This window comes from Neofelis nebulosa, chromosome 4 (assembly GCF_028018385.1).
Source record: "Neofelis nebulosa isolate mNeoNeb1 chromosome 4, mNeoNeb1.pri, whole genome shotgun sequence".
Lineage (NCBI taxonomy): Eukaryota > Metazoa > Chordata > Mammalia > Carnivora > Felidae > Neofelis > Neofelis nebulosa.
Genome location: NC_080785.1, coordinates 58,212,237 through 58,234,370, shown reverse-complemented (window position 1 = coordinate 58,234,370; position 22,134 = coordinate 58,212,237). Strand labels below are relative to the sequence as shown.

The 22,134-nt window shown below is 35.9% G+C and overlaps 1 protein-coding gene across 11 annotated transcripts in view; it reads left to right on the top strand.

Moving 5' to 3' along the window:
* Positions 1-22,134, top strand: part of HDAC9 (histone deacetylase 9) — a 938,649-nt gene that overhangs the window by 664,276 nt on the left and 252,239 nt on the right. For all 11 annotated transcript variants that reach the window (XR_009260421.1, XM_058724883.1, XM_058724881.1 and 8 more), the window contains 2 exons: positions 5,474-5,594; positions 10,966-11,015. Coding sequence is in view for 10 of the 11 variants with exons in the window: in XM_058724883.1 (XP_058580866.1) it covers positions 5,474-5,594; positions 10,966-11,015 (171 nt within the window). In the remaining variant the exon portion in view is untranslated. The remainder of the gene's footprint in view (positions 1-5,473; positions 5,595-10,965; positions 11,016-22,134) is intronic.

The following is a 22,134-nucleotide window of genomic DNA, read 5'->3' as shown; positions in this document are numbered from 1 at the left end:
TTGGGCTGCCTGTCTGCTTAATTGCCTCCTTCCCTTCTTTCACTCCCCTTTGTTTATAAGAAAAACTCTGATAGGAATAAGTTATTATCATGAGGGATATATGGAAGCAAAGAATGCAGTTGGGGGAAGGGGATTGAAAAATCCTTTATGTAAAATCAAAGAAACAATTGAATGTAGCATTTGAAAACTCCAATAGATACCATTGGACATGAGCAATGAGTCCAGAATCTTGAATTTGTTTGAGAGAAGGGTATCAAGAAAAATGAATAGGCTGTGAACTTACCCATTAAATATTAAGTATGGAATTTGTAACAGAAGGTGACTTTGACAGTCCTAAGTCGTTTATGATTTCTTAGCTTTCGAAGTCGCCAACCCTGTGAATTTTTGTAGGAAAAAATAAATGCATCTCTATATTTAGGGACAATGGATGAAATATTTTCAGAAAATGAAATATTTCAGTGGAAATTGTTGCCTAATATGTCACCACTTTGAAAATGATTAAAGAAAATAGGGTCTCCCCCAGCAGAGGCAGGTACTTTGACTTGTCAAATTTAAGTTGGACATTTTCTCTTAGTTTGGAACTGCCACAAAATGAGCCCTTTCATGTCCTCAATAATACCAAACCAATGCAATCCATCTGTTCTGCTAAATTATTTCTAGTTCCCTAACCAAAGGCACTGCTTTTTCATGCATTTTATCATGATTTTATGCCCTTTATTATATTTTACAAAAGGTTCTGATTCCTCCAGGGCCAATGAGAACTGATTAGGACACTGGCCTCAATCCAGGCTTTGAACACAGGAGGGGAAGGAATAGAACTGTTTCCTTTTTGCCCAGCTCCTTGGCAGAAAAAAATATGAATCTATACCGTGTGTGTGCTCTGTGTGTGGGTGGGTGTGGGTAGGCTGCATTTTATCCTGTCACAGTATGACTTTGGAGATCATGTTCAGAACATTCCTTCTATAATCAGGTTGCATTAACGGGCTTTATTTCAGAAAGACTATTTCTTTAGGAAAGAACCATGATGTGTTGAGAGATTCGATATTGTCATTTTATTTTTTTTTTAATTTTTTAAATGTTTATTTTTAAGAGAGAGAGAGAGAGTGTGTGTGTGAGTGAATGTGAATGAGGGGGAGAGACAGAGACAGAGGGAGACACAGAATCTGAAGTAGGCTCCAGGCTCCGAGCTGTCAACACAGAGCCCGACACAGGGCTTGAACCCACGAACTACGAGATCATGACCTGAGCCAAAGTCTGATGCTTAACTGACTGAGCCACCCAGGCGCCCCTGATATAGTCATTTGAAATAACTTTAGTCAAACTTCAAACCTGAAGGTAGACTGTTTGGGGCTCTGAACTAAATATGGTCATATACCTCAGGTGCTTAGCACTGAGAGTAGTTACTCAGTACACATTAGTTCTTTTCCTACTCTGAAAGAACAACTTCTTGAATGTAGGTCACAGACACTTACTGGGATGAGCACTGGGTATTACATGTAGGGGATGAATCCCTGGATTCTGTTCCTGATATCATTATTGTACTATATGCTAACTAACTTGGATGTAAATTTTAAAAATTAAAAAAAAAAGGATGCAGGGGCGCCTGGGTGGCGCAGTCGGTTAAGCGTCCGACTTCAGCCAGGTCACGATCTCGCGTTCCGTGAGTTCGAGCCCCGCGTCAGGCTCTGGGCTGATGGCTCGGAGCCTGGGGCCTGTTTCCGATTCTGTGTCTCCCTCTCTCTCTGCCCCTCCCCCGTTCATGCTCTGTCTCTCTCTGTCCCAAAAATAAAAAAAAATAAAAAAAAAAACATTAAAAAAAATTAAAAAAATTAAAAAAAAAAAAGGATGCAGGTCACAGAGAATGAAAACATAATAATGAGTACATCCTACGTCACAGGGTTTCTTTATTAAGAGAATGAAAGAAGAGCTACAAGCTTTGTTTCCTAAGCCTGTATTAGCAAGGTATTTAAGACCTATATTGGGATTTTAAGTGAGAAAGACCCAGATGAAAGCTATCCTTTATATGCATTGAGTGTCCAAATATACTGAGAGTTCTCATAAATCCCTTTGGTCAGAATCATAGATGACTTCAGATAGACATCTTGCATGCTAAGTATCTCTGAGAACGGAAATCAGTATCTCCCTAAATTGCGATTATCAGAGCACTTTATCCTATTTCATGACTCATTATGCTGTTGACCTTTGACTCAAGAGAGCATCATGAGAGAGAAATTAAGGAATAAAGGCTACACAGGAAGTAGAAAATATGGGAAGGGCTTAAATGAAAATATCTATATTTAAGCATAAACACATCACATAATAAATTACTGATGATAATGCCAGAAATGAGAATTGTTGGAAGCCTCACTTTGAGAGAAAAAGTTAAATATGACAAATTTAAGACATCTGATAAAAGTGAGGCAAAATGGAACTACTCCAGGAGATCCTATGTGTTAAGAAAGAAGGAATTTCAGAATTTTTAGCTTAGTCATCCACCAAGTTCCCACAGCAGTGCCCCTGTGAGATATAAATCTCAAAACATGCTTTCTCCAGATCACTTTTCCAGGTAGAAACATTTTTCATAATGAGTTGGTTTTTACTGCTCCCTTTCTGTAGAAACATGTATATCTTGTTTGTAGATTTTGTCTGGCATCCATAGGAGCAGAAGGTGATTATTAAGAATAAGTACTTCCTTATATTTAGTGTAATTATTTTTTAAGAAATATATTCTATAATAATAAAAAGAACCAGTGTAAAATACTTTTTTGAAGTCAGTATAAAATACTTTTTTTGAATTCATAAGGGAGCAGAGAAAGGGGACCGGAAAGAAATCGAAGTGAAAACTTAGGAGCTACATTACATTTTAATAGTAAGAGGTAGGACAAGAGTATAAACTAGAGCAGAATACTTTGAGCAAGTCAGTGTTAAATAGACTGCATCAGATGCCCTATCCTTACTGTTAGTTAACTGATAGTACAGAAGACAATTACTGAGATTCAGCAGGTGTTCTTCTATGATTTATCAGCGCTTGGGCTACCATCAATAATTAAATCTTGTTAGCAGATTATTTTTGAAATGTGTGATTGAGCATTCCACGTGAATGTAAGTGGGATTGTGGGAGAATGAAAAAGGAGTTGGGACAAGCATGAAGTGTATGGTATGTAAATATATGTGACTAGTTTATAAAAACCTAAAGATATGTTTATTATTAATGGTATTTAATGTTATGCCAGAGGTAGAACTTCAATTCAGAGTTGAAAAACTGACTTTATAGAAAAAGAGGAAGGGAAAAAAAATCATGAAGCTTTATGACAGTAGCCAAAATGTGGGTTTGATTGTTAGCTATAGAATTGACATTGTTTAAGATATAGATGTTTCACTATATCAGCATGTGAAATGTTAATGGCTGTGGATTTCGTAGACTCATAGAAATAAGATTTGGAAGCCCTGTCATTTCACATTGTTCATTATTCTGCCAGACTAAGACTGGTTGCCACAGTCTGGTTTCCAGTGCTGTGCTCATTCCAATTTTAGATGACTCAGACCATGGAGTTACCACTGTTTATCTTGGGGGATTTTCCACCAGCTGAAATCTCAAAGTTAAAATGTTAACCTTTAATATTTCTTTGAACTTTCTCTTGCTTATTTTATCTTATCATTTGCCATTCTTCTTTGGTTGTTCTGGCCTTCCGTAAACTCTTCCAAATTTAATGTTTACTAGCAAACCACCTAGGGCAATAACATGTTTGTTTATTGATCAGAGCAATGACTGACCAGTTGGCCGTCATTAAATTTTCCTTTGTCTTCAGCGTTGTCTACCTGGTTTAATTTCAGCATTCAGTACCTATCTAGAAATAATTTCTCTCAAGCATTTAAAATTTTTTTTCTAGAGATGTAAATTGGATGTCAAAAACAGGAAATTTCAATGCTATGACAAAGAAAATTCCATATGCATTTGTTTATTTGGCACATTACAAGCGCAGTGTCAAGAAGTTTCTGTTTTACATCATTCCTGTTACCTTGTTCTTACTCCTTGGATCTCTCACCATTCCTCTCTCACTGTGACATGATGATTTATTTTCTGTGACAAGCAGAGCTCTGCCCTCTACCCAGTAAACCCCTAGGAAGTATCAGCATATTTGAGATTTTCCCAGCCTGCTTCCTTAAACATCAACAGCAACCACCTTTTCTTAAATTAGGGAGGTTGAATATGGAATTGTCCTGGTCCTCAGAGAGTTGTTGCTGTCTCCCAATGTTTTCATGTCACCTGGTGATTTCATGGTCAGGAACATGAGAGGACAGCATTTCCTGAACAAATTTTCTTTGAATTTCACTGTAGTTCTATACTAATATGTTACATTACAAGGGCTTTGTTGTGATACATATTTTAAGTAATACATTAATACTGCCTGGGTAATTTTGGGAAGCCCAGCAATTTTCAGAAGTAAGGCTAATTAACTTCATACACCAGCATGATGTTTATTGGACTTGTAGATATGTCAACTGAGAAATGTGGCCAAGAAGAATACTTCGTATATTGACTACCTGAGGTTTCATGTAATGTGCTCTTTTGTCTATGTTGAAGCACCATTCTTTGTTGAAATGAAAGTCTCTCCCTAGCATGTGCATAAAAATATTGACTGAGTCTAGAGAGTGTATCAGAATATCTCTTGCTAAACAGCAGTTTTGGTTTTTGCTTACCTCTTCTGTCACAGTAATGGTTTTATAAAATACATTAAATTACTACAAAAGTAAAATAAAAATGGAAGACAGAAGATTTTATTAGATTCAGTAGATATAAAAATAGTTTGTTCAATTTCTATAAGTTTCTAAATATTTACTCTGGATTTCTGTATAGACCTCATCACACACTATTCACAAACCATTCCTGAAATATTACTGACCCTATCGGACATACTTTGAGTAACATTGATCTAGATTAATGATTCCGTGAGGTGCACACATGAAGTGATCAGCATTTTTGTGATAATAGATTACATTAAAATGTGTTGATATTACTATGTCCTTTAAGAAACAATAGAGAAATTGTCCTAACAGCTTGTTCAAGTGAATGTAAAGTAAGATTTTAATGAATTCACCTCTCAGCTAAACAGTAGCCACTAGGTTTTTTGTTTTGTTTTTTTTTTTTTAGGGTTTTTTGTTTGTTTTAACCTCTGTTTTTAAGCTGATACTTTTACAAAGGACTTAACTCTTAATTTCTTTGTTATAGACTTATTTTGATGTCAAAGAACAATATGCCCATTTGGGCATAGGCATAAACAATCCATAGGCTCTTAACCTTGCATGCACTCATTTTTCAAATATTATTATGGTACTTTACTAAGCAAATCAGTGTCACATTCCAGCATGATGAAACTCAGTTCATTATTAATCATCTTAAATGTGACTTGTGTCTTACTTTCTTCTAAATGTTTTTAGTGGAGTACTGTAGGCTTCTGCTATTTTCTTTCAGCGAATTCAAGGTCGAAAAGCCAGCCTGGAGGAAATACAGCTTGTTCATTCTGAACATCACTCACTGTTGTATGGCACCAACCCTCTGGATGGACAGAAGCTGGACCCCAGAACACTCCTAGGTCTGTACGGGTCTCCATTCTACTGAGAATAGCACATTCCAGCACTATCATTAGTCAATGCTGTTGTCAGTTCAAAATACTTGGCAAGCAGTATGACAAAAAAATCAGCTTTTCCAACAGCATTACTCTGTGGAATGAGTCCTTTACAATAGAAACCAGCATAGATTAAGAAAATCTTGCATTGGAAAAAATGACAGTGCAAGTTCTATGATGTTTACTGTTAAATTAACCTTTATTTGAATAGTATTTGTTCACTGTTTTATCTTCTAAGAATACATGCATTGTTGGCTTTGTCTACATTTTTAAGCTAAAAGAAATAAAGATTTTCACATTCTTCATGCAATTTTATCTTCACCTTTCCAATTTCTTTTGTGTCTTTTAGTTTTTTACTTTGACCTTAACATATAAAAGGCACTGTACCAACCCATTATTACTATACCTGGAACATTACATTTTATTGTAAGATTGCATTTTAAATTTTAGTATAATCTATTTAATGCATACCTTAACTATGGAATTAAATAGTTAAGTAGATAGCAGAAGTGTGAAACTAATAAACACAATTTTTAGTTAATATATAATTTTTCAAACATTTACCATTAGATATTAAAATAAAATTTATGTTGGGGGCGCCTGGGTGGCGCAGTCGGTTAAGCGTCCGACTTCAGCCAGGTCACGATCTCGTGGTCCGTGAGTTCGAGCCCCGCGTCAGGCTCTGGGCTGATGGCTCGGAGCCTGGAGCCTGTTTCCGATTCTGTGTCTCCCTCTCTCTCTGCCCCTCCCCCGTTCATGCTCTGTCTCTCTCTGTCCCAAAAATAAATTAAAAATGTTAAAAAATAAATAAATAAATAAATAAATAAATAAATAAATAAATAAAATAAAATAAAATTTATGTTGCGGAGCTTTGCACAAACTTTATATGAGTGACAGAAACAGAAGATTTCAGAAAACAGTTTGTGACAAAACCATATTTAGCTGGAGCAACTAATATTAATTATATTGTTTATTAATAACTTTTTATAATGGAATAATAATACATGACATAGCAATGTATGCCAAAGGATCATATTTTAAGTATTTTAACTAAAAGGGCATTTTAGGACTTTTCCTTGTCCCTTTCTTTCAAACAAACCTATTATGTCAGATACCAACTATTGGACTCTTTCACCTAATTTAATGCAATTTCTACGTGATTTATGTTAACTGGTCCTAAGAAATTCAAAAGCAAGTATATGACATGTAGTAGGCAGGCATCTTAGAAAGCAATTATGAAGGGAAATTAACAGTTACCCATTATAATGCTTACAATCTGCCTTTTAAAACAAATGGCAGGCACCCCTAAATTTGTGAAGTAAAGGCATATGGGTGAGTGTGTGTGAGCATGTGAATGCATGCATGCTGGGTAGTGGTAGCTTGGAGGGAAACTGACAGAAATGGGAACACATAAAGACTACTCAATTTTTAGAAAACATTCAAAATTTGATGATGAGAAATACTTTGTATAGTAGAATTGAAGTTATATAATTAATATAAAGGCAAGTCACTCCAAACATATAATCTGTATTTTTTTTTCTGAATTCTTTTGAAGGAATCAATATTTGCACATGCAGATCTTTTACATAAAGTACTTCTTTTGCTATGGATAATATATAATAAATGTCCTTATTTTAACATGATTTAATAATCACACCTATTTTACCACAAAGTTGAAGCAAACTGAACTTTCATGGTTTTATGAGATCAAAATACTCATGTATTTAAAGATAAAAAGCTGTGTCCATTTTGATAATTGTTTAACTTAGTTAAGAGAAAACCAGTAGAAAACTTTCCTAATTGTTAAAATTCTAAATATGGTCTAAAAATTAAATATGGTCTAAAGGATAAATCAACTTTCCTAATTGTTAAAATTCTAAATATGGTCTAAAAATTAAATATGGTCTAAAGGATAAATCAACCAAGGCATATGACTAGGTACTTTGGATTTAATTGGGATAAACTTACACATAGGCGTTTGAGAGGTGTTTCAAACAATCGTTATTCCACATTTTATCAAGCTGATGAACAGCCACTTTTTAAAAATTCTTTTATGTTTTTGTTTATTTGAAAGAGACAGTATGAGTGGGGGAAAGGCAGAGAGCGAGGGAGACACAGAATCTGAAGCAGGCTCCAGGCTCTGAGCTGTTAGCAGAGAGCCCAACATGGGGCTTAAACTCACGAACCTTGAGATCATGATGTGAGTTGAAGTCAGACACTTAACCAACTGAGCCACCCAGGCGCCCCCATTATTCCACATTTTAAGAGAAAGGAGGAAATAAACTTCAGCAATTCCAAACTGGTTTACTTATGAAACATGGCAATACCACTGTTTTTGTAATGAAATTTTACACTTGAGCAAAACTGATTTTCTCAAAATAGTCGACATATATATCATTTAAAAATTTAATGATTTACAAGTAAATGCCAAACTATAATTTAGAACCTGGACAAAGGAGTTTCCTATGATGTATGCCATGAAAACACCAAGTATCAATAGCTTAGTTTTTACAGGTTTGTTTTCTTTTTTTGTCATTGTCCATCAGTGAAATTTTACTGGAATGCACCCATCCCCATGCTTTTTTTTTAAGTTTATTTTAATTCCAGTTCATTAACATATAATGTTACATTTGGTTCAGGTGTATGATACATTGATTCAATAGTTCATTACAATACTTGATGTTCATCACAGCTTAATCCTCATCTATTTAACCCTTTCCCCTACCCTCCTCCCCTCTGGTAACCATCAGTTTGTTCTCTATAATTAAAAGTCTGTTTCTTGGTTTGTCTTTCTCTCTTTCTCTTTTTCCCTTTGCTTGTTTGTTTTGTTTCTTAAATTCCACATATGAGTGAAATCATATGGTATTTGTCTTTCTTTGACTGACTTATTTCACTTAGCATTACAGTCTCTAGTCCATCCTTTTCATTGTGAATGGCAAGATTTGTTTCTTTTTATGACTGAATAATATTCCATTCTCTGTATATACCATATCTTCTTTATCCATTCACTAATCAATGGACCCTTGGGCTGCTTCCATATCTTGGTAGTTTTTATGGTTTTAATGTAAATAAATTGGCCACATATTATTAGTTTTTAGTATTTAATGTGAGATAATATTCATACAATTGATGATTTTAGAGTTAGTTTTAGATACACATGAGGAATTCCATAGACACCTCTCAGGGATCAGTGAAGCAATTTCAATATTTTGTGCCAGCTACATGAGTAAAGAAAGATAAACAGGGATGTTGCATTGTTAGATCTAATGTCAAGCACTAAAATCAACTTTGATGACACTTTGAAGTACCTTAGTTTTTCTTGTGAATCCAGAAACTTAACTTGTTTTCCTTAATTCAAATTCTAAGTGAATAATCTCTTTTTTTTTTAAAAAAGTTTAACCTTTCATCCTTTTTTGTGTGTGTATGAAATTTAAATTTTTGTGGCTTTTTACTTCTATCTTCAAGACCAGACTGAAGCTGCCATGTACAAACATATAGAAGTTTATAACCCTCAAGATACCTTCCCTCTCTTTATCCCTTTCTTTCACTGTATATATCCTTCTTTCTCCCCCAGCCCCCCCTTCCCGCCCCCCACCCCACAGATTGGCAGGTGGGAGCTGTCTGTCAATGTGCATGCATATTTAATTGAAATTCATTCACTTGTATGATTTTCTGATTTAAAGTAATACTACTTTTTTAATAGTTATGTTCTGGACTTAGGAGGAAGGATTTAAATAAAAGTTCATTATAACTAGACCTATCAGTCTTTGTATCTTGAAAGACATCTATAGCTTATAAAATGATTAGATTTGAAAATGGGCACCATTTGTCTATTTAAGTACTCTAGACTGTGTAAGGTGACACTTTAAAAACACTTTCTCCAATCATTTTTAGTGTAAGGTTTTCCTTTGCATTAATATTCCTGTCGTTCTTAGTACCAGTTTTCATTAGCTTGTGGCTAGCCAGATCTGAGTCCATGAATAAGGCAATATAATATTATTAAAAAATAAACCCAGTCAGTTCAGTGAATTAAAAATTTTTTACACATTACTAAATTTAAATTATTGATTATTTGGTTGTTTTGTATTATTATAAACATTACTAAATAAAAATTCTCTTTAAGCAGCTTATCATTTATTCTCTTGGAGTTTAATAATTTTTAAAAATTACTTTAAATTTTCTTTAGTACATTTAGTACATTGTAATATTACCCCTTTTTACTGACTGTGGAATGAAAAGTTCAGACATTAAAATATACAATATTATATATTTTAATTTCACATGTGATCAGTACATCTTTGACCTGAGTCACTTTAGAGCCATTGGACTATGATACAGAAATGACCATTGCCTTTTCCTTTAATTACTTTGCAAGGAGGTTTAGGGAGTAAATATTTTTGTTTTCTCTATTAATGTACTAGATAATGTAGAAAATAAAAATTCAGGTGAACAAAATGATTAAAAATTCCATGAAGTACCAATTCCAAGAGACAATCACAGGTAAGATTTTGGTATATATTTTAAAGAAGATATATATGTGTTTATATTGTATAGATTTCCCCAAAAGGTTATCCTTTTTACTTTTAAATAAATTTTTAATATTTATTTATTTTTGAGAGAGAGAGAGAGAGAGAGAGAGAGAGAGAGAGAGAGACTGACAGAGCACGAGCAGGAGCAGGGAAAGAGAGAGAGGGAGATACAGAATCCAAAGGAGGCTCCAGGCTCTGAGCTGTATGCACGGAGTCTGATGCAGGGCTCGAACTCACAAACTGTGAGCTGTAGTCGGATGCTTACCAACTGAGCCACCCGGAAGCCCCAAGGTTATCCTTTTTATAGTGTTTTTATTTTTAAAAATTTGTATTTTGAAGAGGCTTATACTTAAGACAAGTGTACTTTGTGTTAGTTATATCTGAAGTAAAAATTAATAAGTCTGTGTATTTGAATAGATGTTTTAATATTTAAACTTTTTAAGAAAAGGACAGTGTATTTCAGAAACTTTGGCTTAAGACATCACTTTAGAGGGATACACTCAGAAGTGTGTTATTTTAAGTAAACTATAAATAAAAAACATATTAAGATATATTAATTGATGTGTAGGCTAGCCAAAACAATCTGGAGACTCAAATTTCATAGGTGTGTGTTTTCACATAGGGCAGTAGACTCTACATGTAATAATAATTATATTCATTTGCTTTGAGTTCTTGCATATCTAAAATTTGATTACTTTTCTTCTGAATCAAGTGATAAATACTATGTGACATATCATGTGTTATTAAATTTTTAAAATTATAATTGTATTCCCAATTTATATATTTTTTCATGTCTTCTTAATGTGTAGGTGACGCCTCTCAAAAGTTCTTTTCTTCATTACCTTGTGGTGGACTTGGGGTAAGTATGAGTTTGTTTGCTGCTTTTAAATAACATAAACTACCAAAAAAAATCCTTTGATTTATCATTGTGGTTATGGGTAAAGCCATTTCTCAGTAAAAGTTATCATAAACTTCAGGACTGGCTACAGAATTTATAGGGCTCAATTCCAAATGAAAATGCATATCCCTGTGTGCAAAACTTACTAAGAATTTCAAGATGGTGACAACAGTGAATTAATCCAAGTGTGGGGCCTTTTAAATCTACAGTTCTGTGTGACTGCACAGATAGCATATCCACAAAGCCAACTTTGCTAGACTTATGTAGCTGGAAAAAAGGTAACACAAAAGGATTCAACTGTTTTGCAGCAGAATTCAATTTTCAAGAGACTCATACTGAGTACGCAAATGCCTAATATTCCTGGTGAAAATGGCATAGACTTCACAAAGTGCTTTGCATTGTGGCACACTTTATTTGTGAACCCTGGGGCCATTTTTGTCTTCAATAATTAACAAAGCCTTTTTTGACCCAGCATATTTATACCACATTTCAAGGACAAATTTGTTTAAATATACGAAGAAAACGCGCTACGTTTTGGTGGATGGTTAGAACATATCCTTTAACCTGCAATCTATTTACAGTTAACCCTTACCAGTAACAAGTTGTCATCTTGTAGAACTAAGTACTAAGTCATATTAGGACTTAGAAATATTTCTAGATCAGGTTTCAAGGACTGAGGAATTTAAGTCAATTAAGTTTCTTGGACATTGAAGGGAAAGAACTGTGTGTGTCATATTTTAGGCAATATTTTACGATCACTAAATTTTATACAGGGAAATCGTACATATTTTCAGTTATTTCTTTCATTTTAGTGACTCTAGATTTAACAAGGATAATCTTTCTGTTTCTTCACCTATGATTCTACCCTCTTCAGAAATATAAATGGCAGCTACAAGAACCAAAATCTGCTTGGAATTTATAGTTTGCTAACATTATACCAGGTTTATACCAGTTTTGTAAAATAGTTATTAATACCATTTTGCAGATGAGAAACTGAAGGCTCAGAGAAATGACCTTATTTTCCTGAAGTCACACAGTAACGGGTAAAAGTCTAAAAGTATGAGGTTGATGTGCGTGTCCATGTGCAGGAGTTCTAAAAGAGCTTATTTGTTCTTTCCATGCCGTTTGTCTTCAGTAGGCTAGTCCCTGGAGCCTAGCATTGCAGCACTGTGGCTGATGTAATGTTCCTTTTGTGGCAGCTCACCAGTGAGCTTCACTTTTTGACCTTGAGCTCAGTATAATCACTATCCTACATTAAACCCTCCTTACTTTTAGCAAACCCACTGTGAAGCCAGGAACTTGCAAAATTATTCTAGAAAACAGAGGATAAACTGACTTTTAAATTAGGTTTCATTGACAACGGATGGCATTGGCTTTGTCATTATTTTTTAACATCCCAAGTGCCCATTTTAATAGAATGGCTGAGTACCTGAAAATGAGGCAAAGAATGAAACAAAGCTAATGGCTACTTAGAAGATTCAATGATAGGAAATCAAAGCTGTTAAAAGAGTGATGGTCATCAAACTCCCACTCCTTTACATTTAATACATGACACAGAGCTGAAATGAGGACAGCTCCTTAGGATCCACCTCCCAAGTCTGACTTGGGTTGTGCCTATACTATATTATCCCTTGAACACAAAGCATCTCTATTCAAACTGCTTAAACTCATACCAAGGTAGCTTCTTATTTTTTAGCTCGAACTGTTCTAGTAAACTCTAAGTGCCCAAGGAATGAAGGGTCACTGCTGCTTTTGTCCCTGTATGTCCAACATAAAGCAAAGTGAGTGTCATAAAATAAGTCCTTCATAATGTTTCCAAACACTGTCTTAATCCTTGGTGACAGCAGTGGTGGTAGGTAAATGTAGCTTTGGCAGACAGAGGGGAGGAGGAAGACTGGATTAGTTTGACTTCATCAGTATTGAAGAGGGCTGGAGAGAGGCCCTTCTCTTTATTAGATTGGCCTATTGGTCTTCTGAAGGTTCACACTGGTGAGTGTGAACGTGTGTGTTATGCATGCATGTGCATGCACAAGCTTGTCCATGTTGAAACTGTAAAGAACTAGTTTGGGACGCCTGGTTGGCTCAGTTGGTTGAGTGTCCGCCTTCTGCTGAGGTCATGATTTCACAGTCTGTGGGTTTGGGCCCCGCGTCAGGCTCTGTGCTGGCAGCTCAAAGCCTGGAGCCTGCTTCAGGTTCTGTGTCTCCCTCATTCTCTGCCCCTCCCCTTCTCACACTCTGTCTCTGTCTCTCTCCTCTAAAAAATGAATAAACATTAAAAAAAAAAAAACAAAAAAAAAAACTAGTTTGATTTGGCTTTTTTTTCTTCCAGAAACCAAATTGTGTTCTGAGGCATTCAGAAACCTCCTTAACCCCTCAGATTTTGGGTTTTGATACAAGTCCTAAGAGAAATTCTGAATCCTTTGTGTTTCTACCAGTCTAAATTTTTACCTTTGGGACAGTTCTAGACATACAGAGTATACAAAGATACCGATTATGAACCGAGAGTGGTCCAACTTCATAAGCTCTCTTCCCAGAGAACTTGGAAGCCACTGAAATTGCCCTGTCTTAAGGCACTCTTCTAGTTCAGATCATCTAAGATGGACCCATTAGTTTGAATCCTAAAATACTTAATGCTCCCCAATTATTAAAGGAAACTCTAGTTCCTGGAATATATACTTGCTACTAGATGGCTTTAATATATACCTGCTGAAGGCTAATGGATTGACTGGATTTTGAGGAGAATACCTGGGATGTTGTGAAATCAGAAAATCCCTACTTCTTATTAAATTTGCCCCTAAAATTGTATATAATACTTTTTTAAAGTTTTTAAAATTCCAGTATAGTTAGGATACAGTATTTTATTAGATTTAGGTGTACAATATAGTGATTCAGCAATTCAGTACATTACCCAGTGCTCATCATGATAAGTATACTCTGCATATGAAAATTTGACAGTGTTGGCTAAGTTGCTCAAAGGGCAAATGGTACTTAAGTTTCTTTCAGGTATGTTTTCCAGAATTACACTTTGAGCAACAATCTCAAGGGTTTCTAATTTCTTTGTGTTTGGTTCTCATTTTGTTAGTTACTAGGGCATGACTCATTTCTCATTAATATGTGATTGCACTGCAGAAAATGCATCAGTTGCAGAGAGCATTTTACCAAATCGCAGGACTTGGTCATTGTATAATGGCATAAATAATTAAGGGACTCTGAAAATAAAACCCAGTGCAGGACCACTTTAGTTCTCACTCCTAAGGGTATATCACTAAAAATAGTGATCATTTTTCTAGCCATCTGACCTGCTGCTGTGTGAAGAAATCTTGAAATCATTTCTCAGCTTTATTTTTCCCTCTTCACTTGATAGGCCACAAAAAAACCACAAAAGCAAGGACGAGCAGGCTTTTATGATAATGTCGTCATCAGCTCCCAACTTCAAACACTTCTGCGGCTTTTGAGTTGTCATTTATAACTTGGAACTGAATCGACCCATAATTCCCATGATACACTTAGAGAAATTGATAACAGACTCTGCACTTCTTTTATGGCTCGGAGGAGGCAACTCCAATCACATCACTATTGGCAGGCAATATTATTTTTTGACATGGTTGTAAAAGTATAAAGGGGCTTATGGCATTTGTTTAGATGAGGAATGGGCTCTCAAGCTGTGCTGGGGTTTACAGGACCAGATTAGTGAGAAGCAAAGGGAATATGATGTTTGCAAACAGGATATGATTTTATATATAAGTTTGGGTTTCATGCTCTGTTCCCTGGGGAAAGCCCTGCAGACAGCAGAGAATTCCACTTTTATCCTACAACAGACAGGCTCCTGGTGCCAAAAGGCAGAAAAATAAACGTGGTCAATGGGCAGTGTCAGACCCTTGATTGGAGGAGGAGGAGCTGTGGAAGAGGCAGAACAATTTCCTAGGAGGAATGAGGAATTGCTGAGCATGGGCAGAATCTGGGCCCGCCTAACTGGTCAAAGATGTGCCAAAAATGAGGTTTTATCAAGGCACCTTCTCCGGCAGCAACTCAGTCAATCTGTGAACACAAAGCTGGATTTTTATTACAAACTTTTACTCTGCCCATATTCTATTTGATAACTCCTAAATCTGACACACTGTGGAGGTTAGAGATGTCATTTGTGTGATTTGGAGAGGGGGAGATGGGGAGAAGGATTAGGTGGTTGTGGGGAGGTAATTTAAGGCTCATTTCCATTGCCCTGAGGTTTTCAGCATACGTTTCATTTATGTTCTAACTATACTTGCTCTATAGGAGGCAGGTTTGGATGCAATGTCTCAAATTCTCTTTCATTCTGTCATATTTATAATCTAAGCTCTTCCCCCTGATATATAATATTTACGTATACATAAGTATTATATATGTACATACGTTCAAAAGTATCAAATTGTCAATTTGATACTACATTTGTATCTTTATATCATTTTATCCATTTATTACATTACATTGGTTCTTCCCCAATAACAGTAAAAAAAAAATCTAGTGCAAGTCTTTTAAAGGACCTCTCTGACTTTCTTTATTGTGTTATAATATCAGGAAATTATTTATTTTCTGACCAAATCTATAGACAGATCGTTAAATTCAACGTAACAGAAATACTAGACTAATATATTTTTATCCTGCTCTTCAGAGTGGTCTTCTTAGAAACACAATCAGTATTTTAGAAGACATAACAAATGCTATCATATGAAGAGTAAAGGGTAGGAAAAATCACTTTTTGCCAGTAATTAGATAAGGTGCAGGAATGTAGTTACTGATGAGACAAGGCCACTTTTCTCATTTGCTCATAGCCTGTTCATTGGGCTGATTTGGACAAATGTTGTGCTGTAGAAACACAATGGAGGGGGCTTCCAGAACAGAAAAGAAAGAAGAGTGATGTTGAAACTATTTAAGTAGTCATAAGGTAAATAAATTTTCAAGAACAATTAGGAATGAATATATTTGTATGAGTATGTGCATGTGTATGGGGGGTGGTTATGCGTATGAGGTAGGGCTACACGTCCAGACATTAATTGTTTAGGTCATAATAACACACCATATTATTAAAAATTGCATCAAGCTATTGCTGATTAGGAGGGAATTTTTTTCCCTTAAGCAACAACAACACCTAATGTTTATGCCAAAATTTATATGTTCCTTATCATAAGTGCACACATTATGTGCTGTTCCCATCCAGTTGTCCTAAGCGGGCACTTACATCTGCAGAGTTGGCGGTGGCATCTGTTTCTCACATGCGGTAATCAGGATTATGTTGATTTCCCTTGTATTAATGTTCAGCTCAAATGTAGCTTGCAATCAGTGCTTCATTTCCTCCGCTGCCGCTATCAGAGAGGCATCACAGCCCTCTTCCCTCCAGCATAATAAGAGGACCCACTAAGATTTGGGATTTCTCTTTTTCCCATCTCCCCTTTCCCATTTGGATTTTCGTTAGTTTTAAACTGGATGCAAATGATACTAGCAGGAATACCACTCAGCACCTGGAAAAAGTAACACTGATAAGCTGCCCTAATGAAATTGTTTCAGAATTTTGGTTCATGTTATGGATTCCACAAAAAGATCATGTTGCTCTAGGTGTGGGGCAAAATATTATGCAAGCTAGGAGATGCCTTCTAAATAACAAAGGATGTTTCCAGTATTGCATAGAGTATGCTAATTGCATATACTCAATAATAGTTACAGGGAAGTAGACGGCATTCCCTACAGAGATAAACATCTATATGTTACTCCGTGTTTACTACAAAATGTAAAATGGCATATAATCTTTAAGTATCTGGTGTTCATGGCAGGAAAGAGGACAATTAGAAATGAAAACCTTAAGTTCCTCCTCAGTTCACTTCGCTGTAGCCTCTCATTTGTGATTAAATTCTTTCTATTGCTTTGACTTTATGGCTAAGCACAACAGGATGCATTTTCAAGTTCCAATTTCATTTTCCTATTTAAAGTACACATGTATATAACAAAGCTATTAAAATTCTTCTGTTGTCAACATGAGATAGCTTAAAAATGCCATCATCAAAGCCTTACACATGTGTTTTTTACATTCTTGGGACCACAACTATAAAAAACTGTATGAGCAACACTGTCAACCAAAGTACTGTCAATAGCAGAGAAGAAGAAAACATACCAATTTCTGCAATTTCTTGTTCTATAATCTTTCTCTTGTCTGTAATAATTTTCTCTAAAGAAATTGAAACTTAGATTATGCTATTCCTAAAGGTAAATGGGTTTGGTGAACATTAAGCTTCTAATTCAAGAAATTTATGGTTCTGTGAAACAAAAGCTCTGAGAAATTAAAACATACTTGAATAAATTCAAATATACAATCATAAATTGGTTACCACTTCTATTGTCAAGAAAACATAAGGCCTGAGGTCAGATGAACACTTAGAGTTGACAAACGAAATAGTACTTAGAAAAAAAGGAATCTTTGGTCAGCTTCTATGTTGTGCAGCTTAAAATAGACCTAAATCCTGGCCCATCTCACCTTTTCATTTTGATGTGAAAAAACTTCATTAATATTTTTATTTGTCACATCTCTACCCTGGATCCTGATCCCGATATTAATCTCTATAACAAACTAATGTCCAATGCAGAATATTGATACAGCCTATTGGATTTTTCTTTGTTAAGTATTTTGACAGAAAGTTTAGTAAAGCATAATTTCTAAATTTTCATATAATATATTTCAAATTCCAAAACTTAAATAAATTAGTTTGCTGAATGCATGAGCCATAGCAATCAGTTCATGGCAGAGTCCCTAGGACTTAACCATTCCACAGTCCTGGGTGGAACCCATAGCTCCTGACTCATAGGCAAGCAACATCATTATTACTGTACAACATCTTCTCTTAAGATATAGAATAATAAGTAAAATTAAGAACTTGAAAGAGTAAGCAGTATCTTATAAACAAAGCATACATTGAATCATTTTTTAATGAAGACTGTTAAAACACTAATACATTTGAGAATGATATACACCCAAAATCATTTGGTTAATTTATTTTGTTACTATATTCTAACTAATATGATTTATATGGCCTCTAATTAATGTTTACTATGGGCACATGTAGATATCCTTTAAAATAATCCTGTACCATTTTGAAGTGTGGCCATTCAAAGAAATAAAAACAAAGCCTAAAAGTATTGAAATTCTTAGCTACTAAATAGATGACTTTTTAATTAACCTATTGCCCCTCTTTCAGACATGTCAACATCTATTCATTTTTCCATTAAAAAAATAGGTTTTGGGGCGCCTGGGTGGCGCAGTCGGTTAAGCGTCCGACTTCAGCCAGGTCACGATCTCGCGGTCCGTGAGTTCGAGCCCCGCGTCAGGCTCTGGGCTGATGGCTCGGAGCCTGGAGCCTGTTTCTGATTCTGTGTCTCCCTCTCTCTCTGCCCCTCCCCCGTTCATGCTCTGTCTCTCTCTGTCCCAAAAATAAAATAAAAAAAAAAATGTTGAAAAAAAAATTAAAAAAAAAAAAAATTAAAAAAAAAAAAAAGGTTTTGAGAGCCTCCTATGTGCTAAGTATGGAGCAACTCTAGCCTCATATTCTTATTTAAAAATTTTTATTTTCTTATCAGGTCTCAATCATATCCCTTATTAGGCTTATCGTTTGTACACTGTGTTAAGCTTCCTCTATTGCTGTTCATCAACTTTATGAGAAAGACCTGAGAGTCCATGATGATATGGACTGAAGGCAAAATATCTGGTCTCTTAATGGAACAAAATCCAAAGTCATTTTTCTAATGAAAGATTTATGCAAGACAGCTTTCCTGTCTCAGGTTTCTTAGAGGCATCAAATCTTCATTTTGAGAGCTAGCAAGTGAATGCACTCTCTAGCATCAGCTCACTATTCCATTAAAAGCAAGTAAAGAAGAAAGAAGTCAAACACACAAAACGAATTGGCCTTTAGATGTAATATACTCACAGCTTCGGGCAGAATTTATTCACTCACTTATTCACTTGTTTACACAATAAATGTATACTGAGGGCTTACTATATGCTAAGAAACTATAAGTACAGCAATGAGTAAAACAAAAAAATTCTATCCTGGTGGGGGAGACAGATAAGCAAATATGCATTAGTTCAGATATGTGTGTGTAATGATGAATATTCTGCAGAAAAGAAAGCAAGGAAAGAAGACAGTATGGAATCTGGTGGGGCTTGGGGACAGAGCTGGTGGTTAATGGAAAGTGTTACCTTTTGGAGATCAGCATTTCTGGGTGACATGACCTGGGAGTCCTCGCTTCTTGTGGTGACTAAATTAAGGAGGGATAACAGGAAGCATGAGGGTAGGCTTGTCAAGACTGCTCAGAGTTTCTGGGTCCCCATCTTCACTCCTACCTATGAAGATGTGACCATCTTGGGATAGGGTTCTGTCCTGAACACACAGAGTTCAGGGCCTACTTTTTTGACTCCTGGATTTAAGTGTGGTGGTGGAGGTGGGGGCAAGTTCAATTACAGGCAACCCTGTAGTTCCTGAAATCTCTCTTAAGATCTGACCTTGGAGGATCTTGAAGGTAGGGGCACAATTATCCAGTCTGTGGCTGTGAGACATCTGGATGGCTCCAGATCTTAGCAGCATTATGTGCTTAGGGGTTCCCAGTCCCTGGGAACATTATTTGGACATAGTTTCCCATATTGTGCAGCTGCAAATTAGATACAATAGTCTAACACCTGCCATTTTCAAGTATATTGAAAATGCCCTGACATTTGTATTATATTTCCCAGTGGTTTTTCATGTGCATTTTAGCTGCTTCTTTAATGGACACTATTGTATTGTGTCCTCAGTTGTCTCCAGCTGGTCCCTGCTGATGTATATCTGAGCTGTGAGAGTCAAGATAACTGATTTATTGATCCCATTAGGTTAGTGAATGAAGCAAAGGATGATGACTTCTCTATTTGTTCATTGCCAGTTGTGTGCTATGTGTATACAGCACAAGGAGCACAAACTTTGGAGTCCAAATTCCAGGGCTATGTTTACTATTAAATTTCTGTTGCTGATACTGTTAATATCTTCAGTATTAAATGGGATGAATCAACAAAAAAATTCAGCTAAGTTGTTTACAGCTGTACTCTAACCATCTAAGTAAAATTATAACCCTTAACTTTCAACCTAATAGTGTACAGAAGGTTGACTTGATGAGGTGATTATCTATTAGATGAGATGCCCTGACCTCTCCAGCAGGGCCATAGAGAACCCTTTAAAACATACCTATTTATTGGTTCTTGTAGAACTGGACTGATTCACTGTCTTTATATGGAGCTTCCACTGATAACCTACCTCATGTCTTAATCTTCACAGCATTCCCAGAAGTCTTGTTACTAAAGGTGTAACTTGGGCTTTATACTCTACAGAAAAGGAAACTGAGGTTCAGAGAAGGGAGTAACTTGTTCAAGTCACACAATTAGTAGGTGGCGAAGTAGAGATCTCCTGATTCCCAAGCTATTGACCACAGTACTGCGCACACACAACTTACCATAATTTCGACCTCGTATGATTATCAACACTCATTTCCCAAATGAGAATAATCCTAGCCATAATAAAGCACAATTATTTCTTTTGCTGAAAGCCTTTTCTTTTTTTATTGTACTTCCTGTAAGGTATTATCCATGCTCTCAGGCATCATTAATTTGGGGTGAAAATTATGCACCTATACACAGCATTGTAATTTGAACTAAAATACTGAAAAACCTCTGCCACTGGACCAAACCACTATGGGATGAGTAAGATAGAATCTCATTTTACACACCTATGGAGTTAGAGTTAATTTTATTAAGCTGTCTTGGAAGAAACAGGGCTCTAACATGCACTGTCCAGTACTTACAAGGATTAGAATATTATGAAATATACTTTCCATAGCGTGTTCACCAGATTAAATGAAGTAGTAGGAAAATACTGAGATGGTCTTACTTGGCTATATCTCTAATTCAGTCTTGGTGGGACTGACCAGCCGATTACTATGAATAGCAATAAGGACTCTGAGATTCTTTGATTGACCACATAACCCAAAGTAATTCGTATATTATTGGGAAATCCTTGAGTCCACCAGTACCTTAAATAAGAATCCTTAGAATCGTAAGATGCAGCACAGCCACAACAGATATGTTCCTATACTTATTCTCATCAGTGGCACATAAATAACAAAGGGATATTTTTGTGAAGATGAAGAGTGACTAGAAATTGTACATGTAAGGTCAAGGCTGTCAGAAAGCAGTTGATCATACTGGGAGGGGGGTTATGGTAGAGCATTAATGTACATGGCATGCCCCTTGTCTCTTCCAGCTGCTTCATTAATAGTTCACGCCTTCTTTCCATATGGAATATCGGTCACAGTATTCATTCATCATATCCATGGTTTTACTTGGAATCTGAAGGTCCTCCCTATAGCTTCTCTATTTCTTTTTCATCTCACCATGACTAAAAAAGCTAAGGTGTGGGCATTATAACCTACAAGTGATCCCAAGGGAGTGGGCTGTCATTCATGTGTTCCTCTTAGTGTTGAACAAAAGAGAGAAAGCATGTGGGTTTACCCACACATTGTCATCATAAATCCATCCCAGCTCCATTTCAAAAGTCTCAGGATTTCAGCAGAACATCTAACATGAAATGAATATATACATTCAAAGAAGAGGCATATTGTATCACATGGGAGAAGGGAGGAGGCCATTGTTAAAGGCTGCAGAGCCAACCAAAGAATACAATGAAGAATATCATAGGTCCTTGGCCCAGAAATATGACTGTCAACATACTCCTACAGGAATCACCCAGATTACAGAGGGCTTTCAAGAGATTCTGAAGTACTGCTACCTAAATAACGCGGAACCTTGCTTGAGTGGTTTTATGGCTTTAGGGTGTATGTCTTTCCACCGAGCTCTAGAGTCAGAGAAATCAGCAATGTAAACTCTATCTTACAGTTATTTGACTTATCTTAGCCACAGTTTCTTCATCTTTAAAATGGGGACAGTTGGGCCTCTCTCATTGCATTATTATGAGGGTCAAATATGGTGATGTAGGTTATCAGTGGCAACTCTGTGTAGTGAATGGACCTACTGCATTCT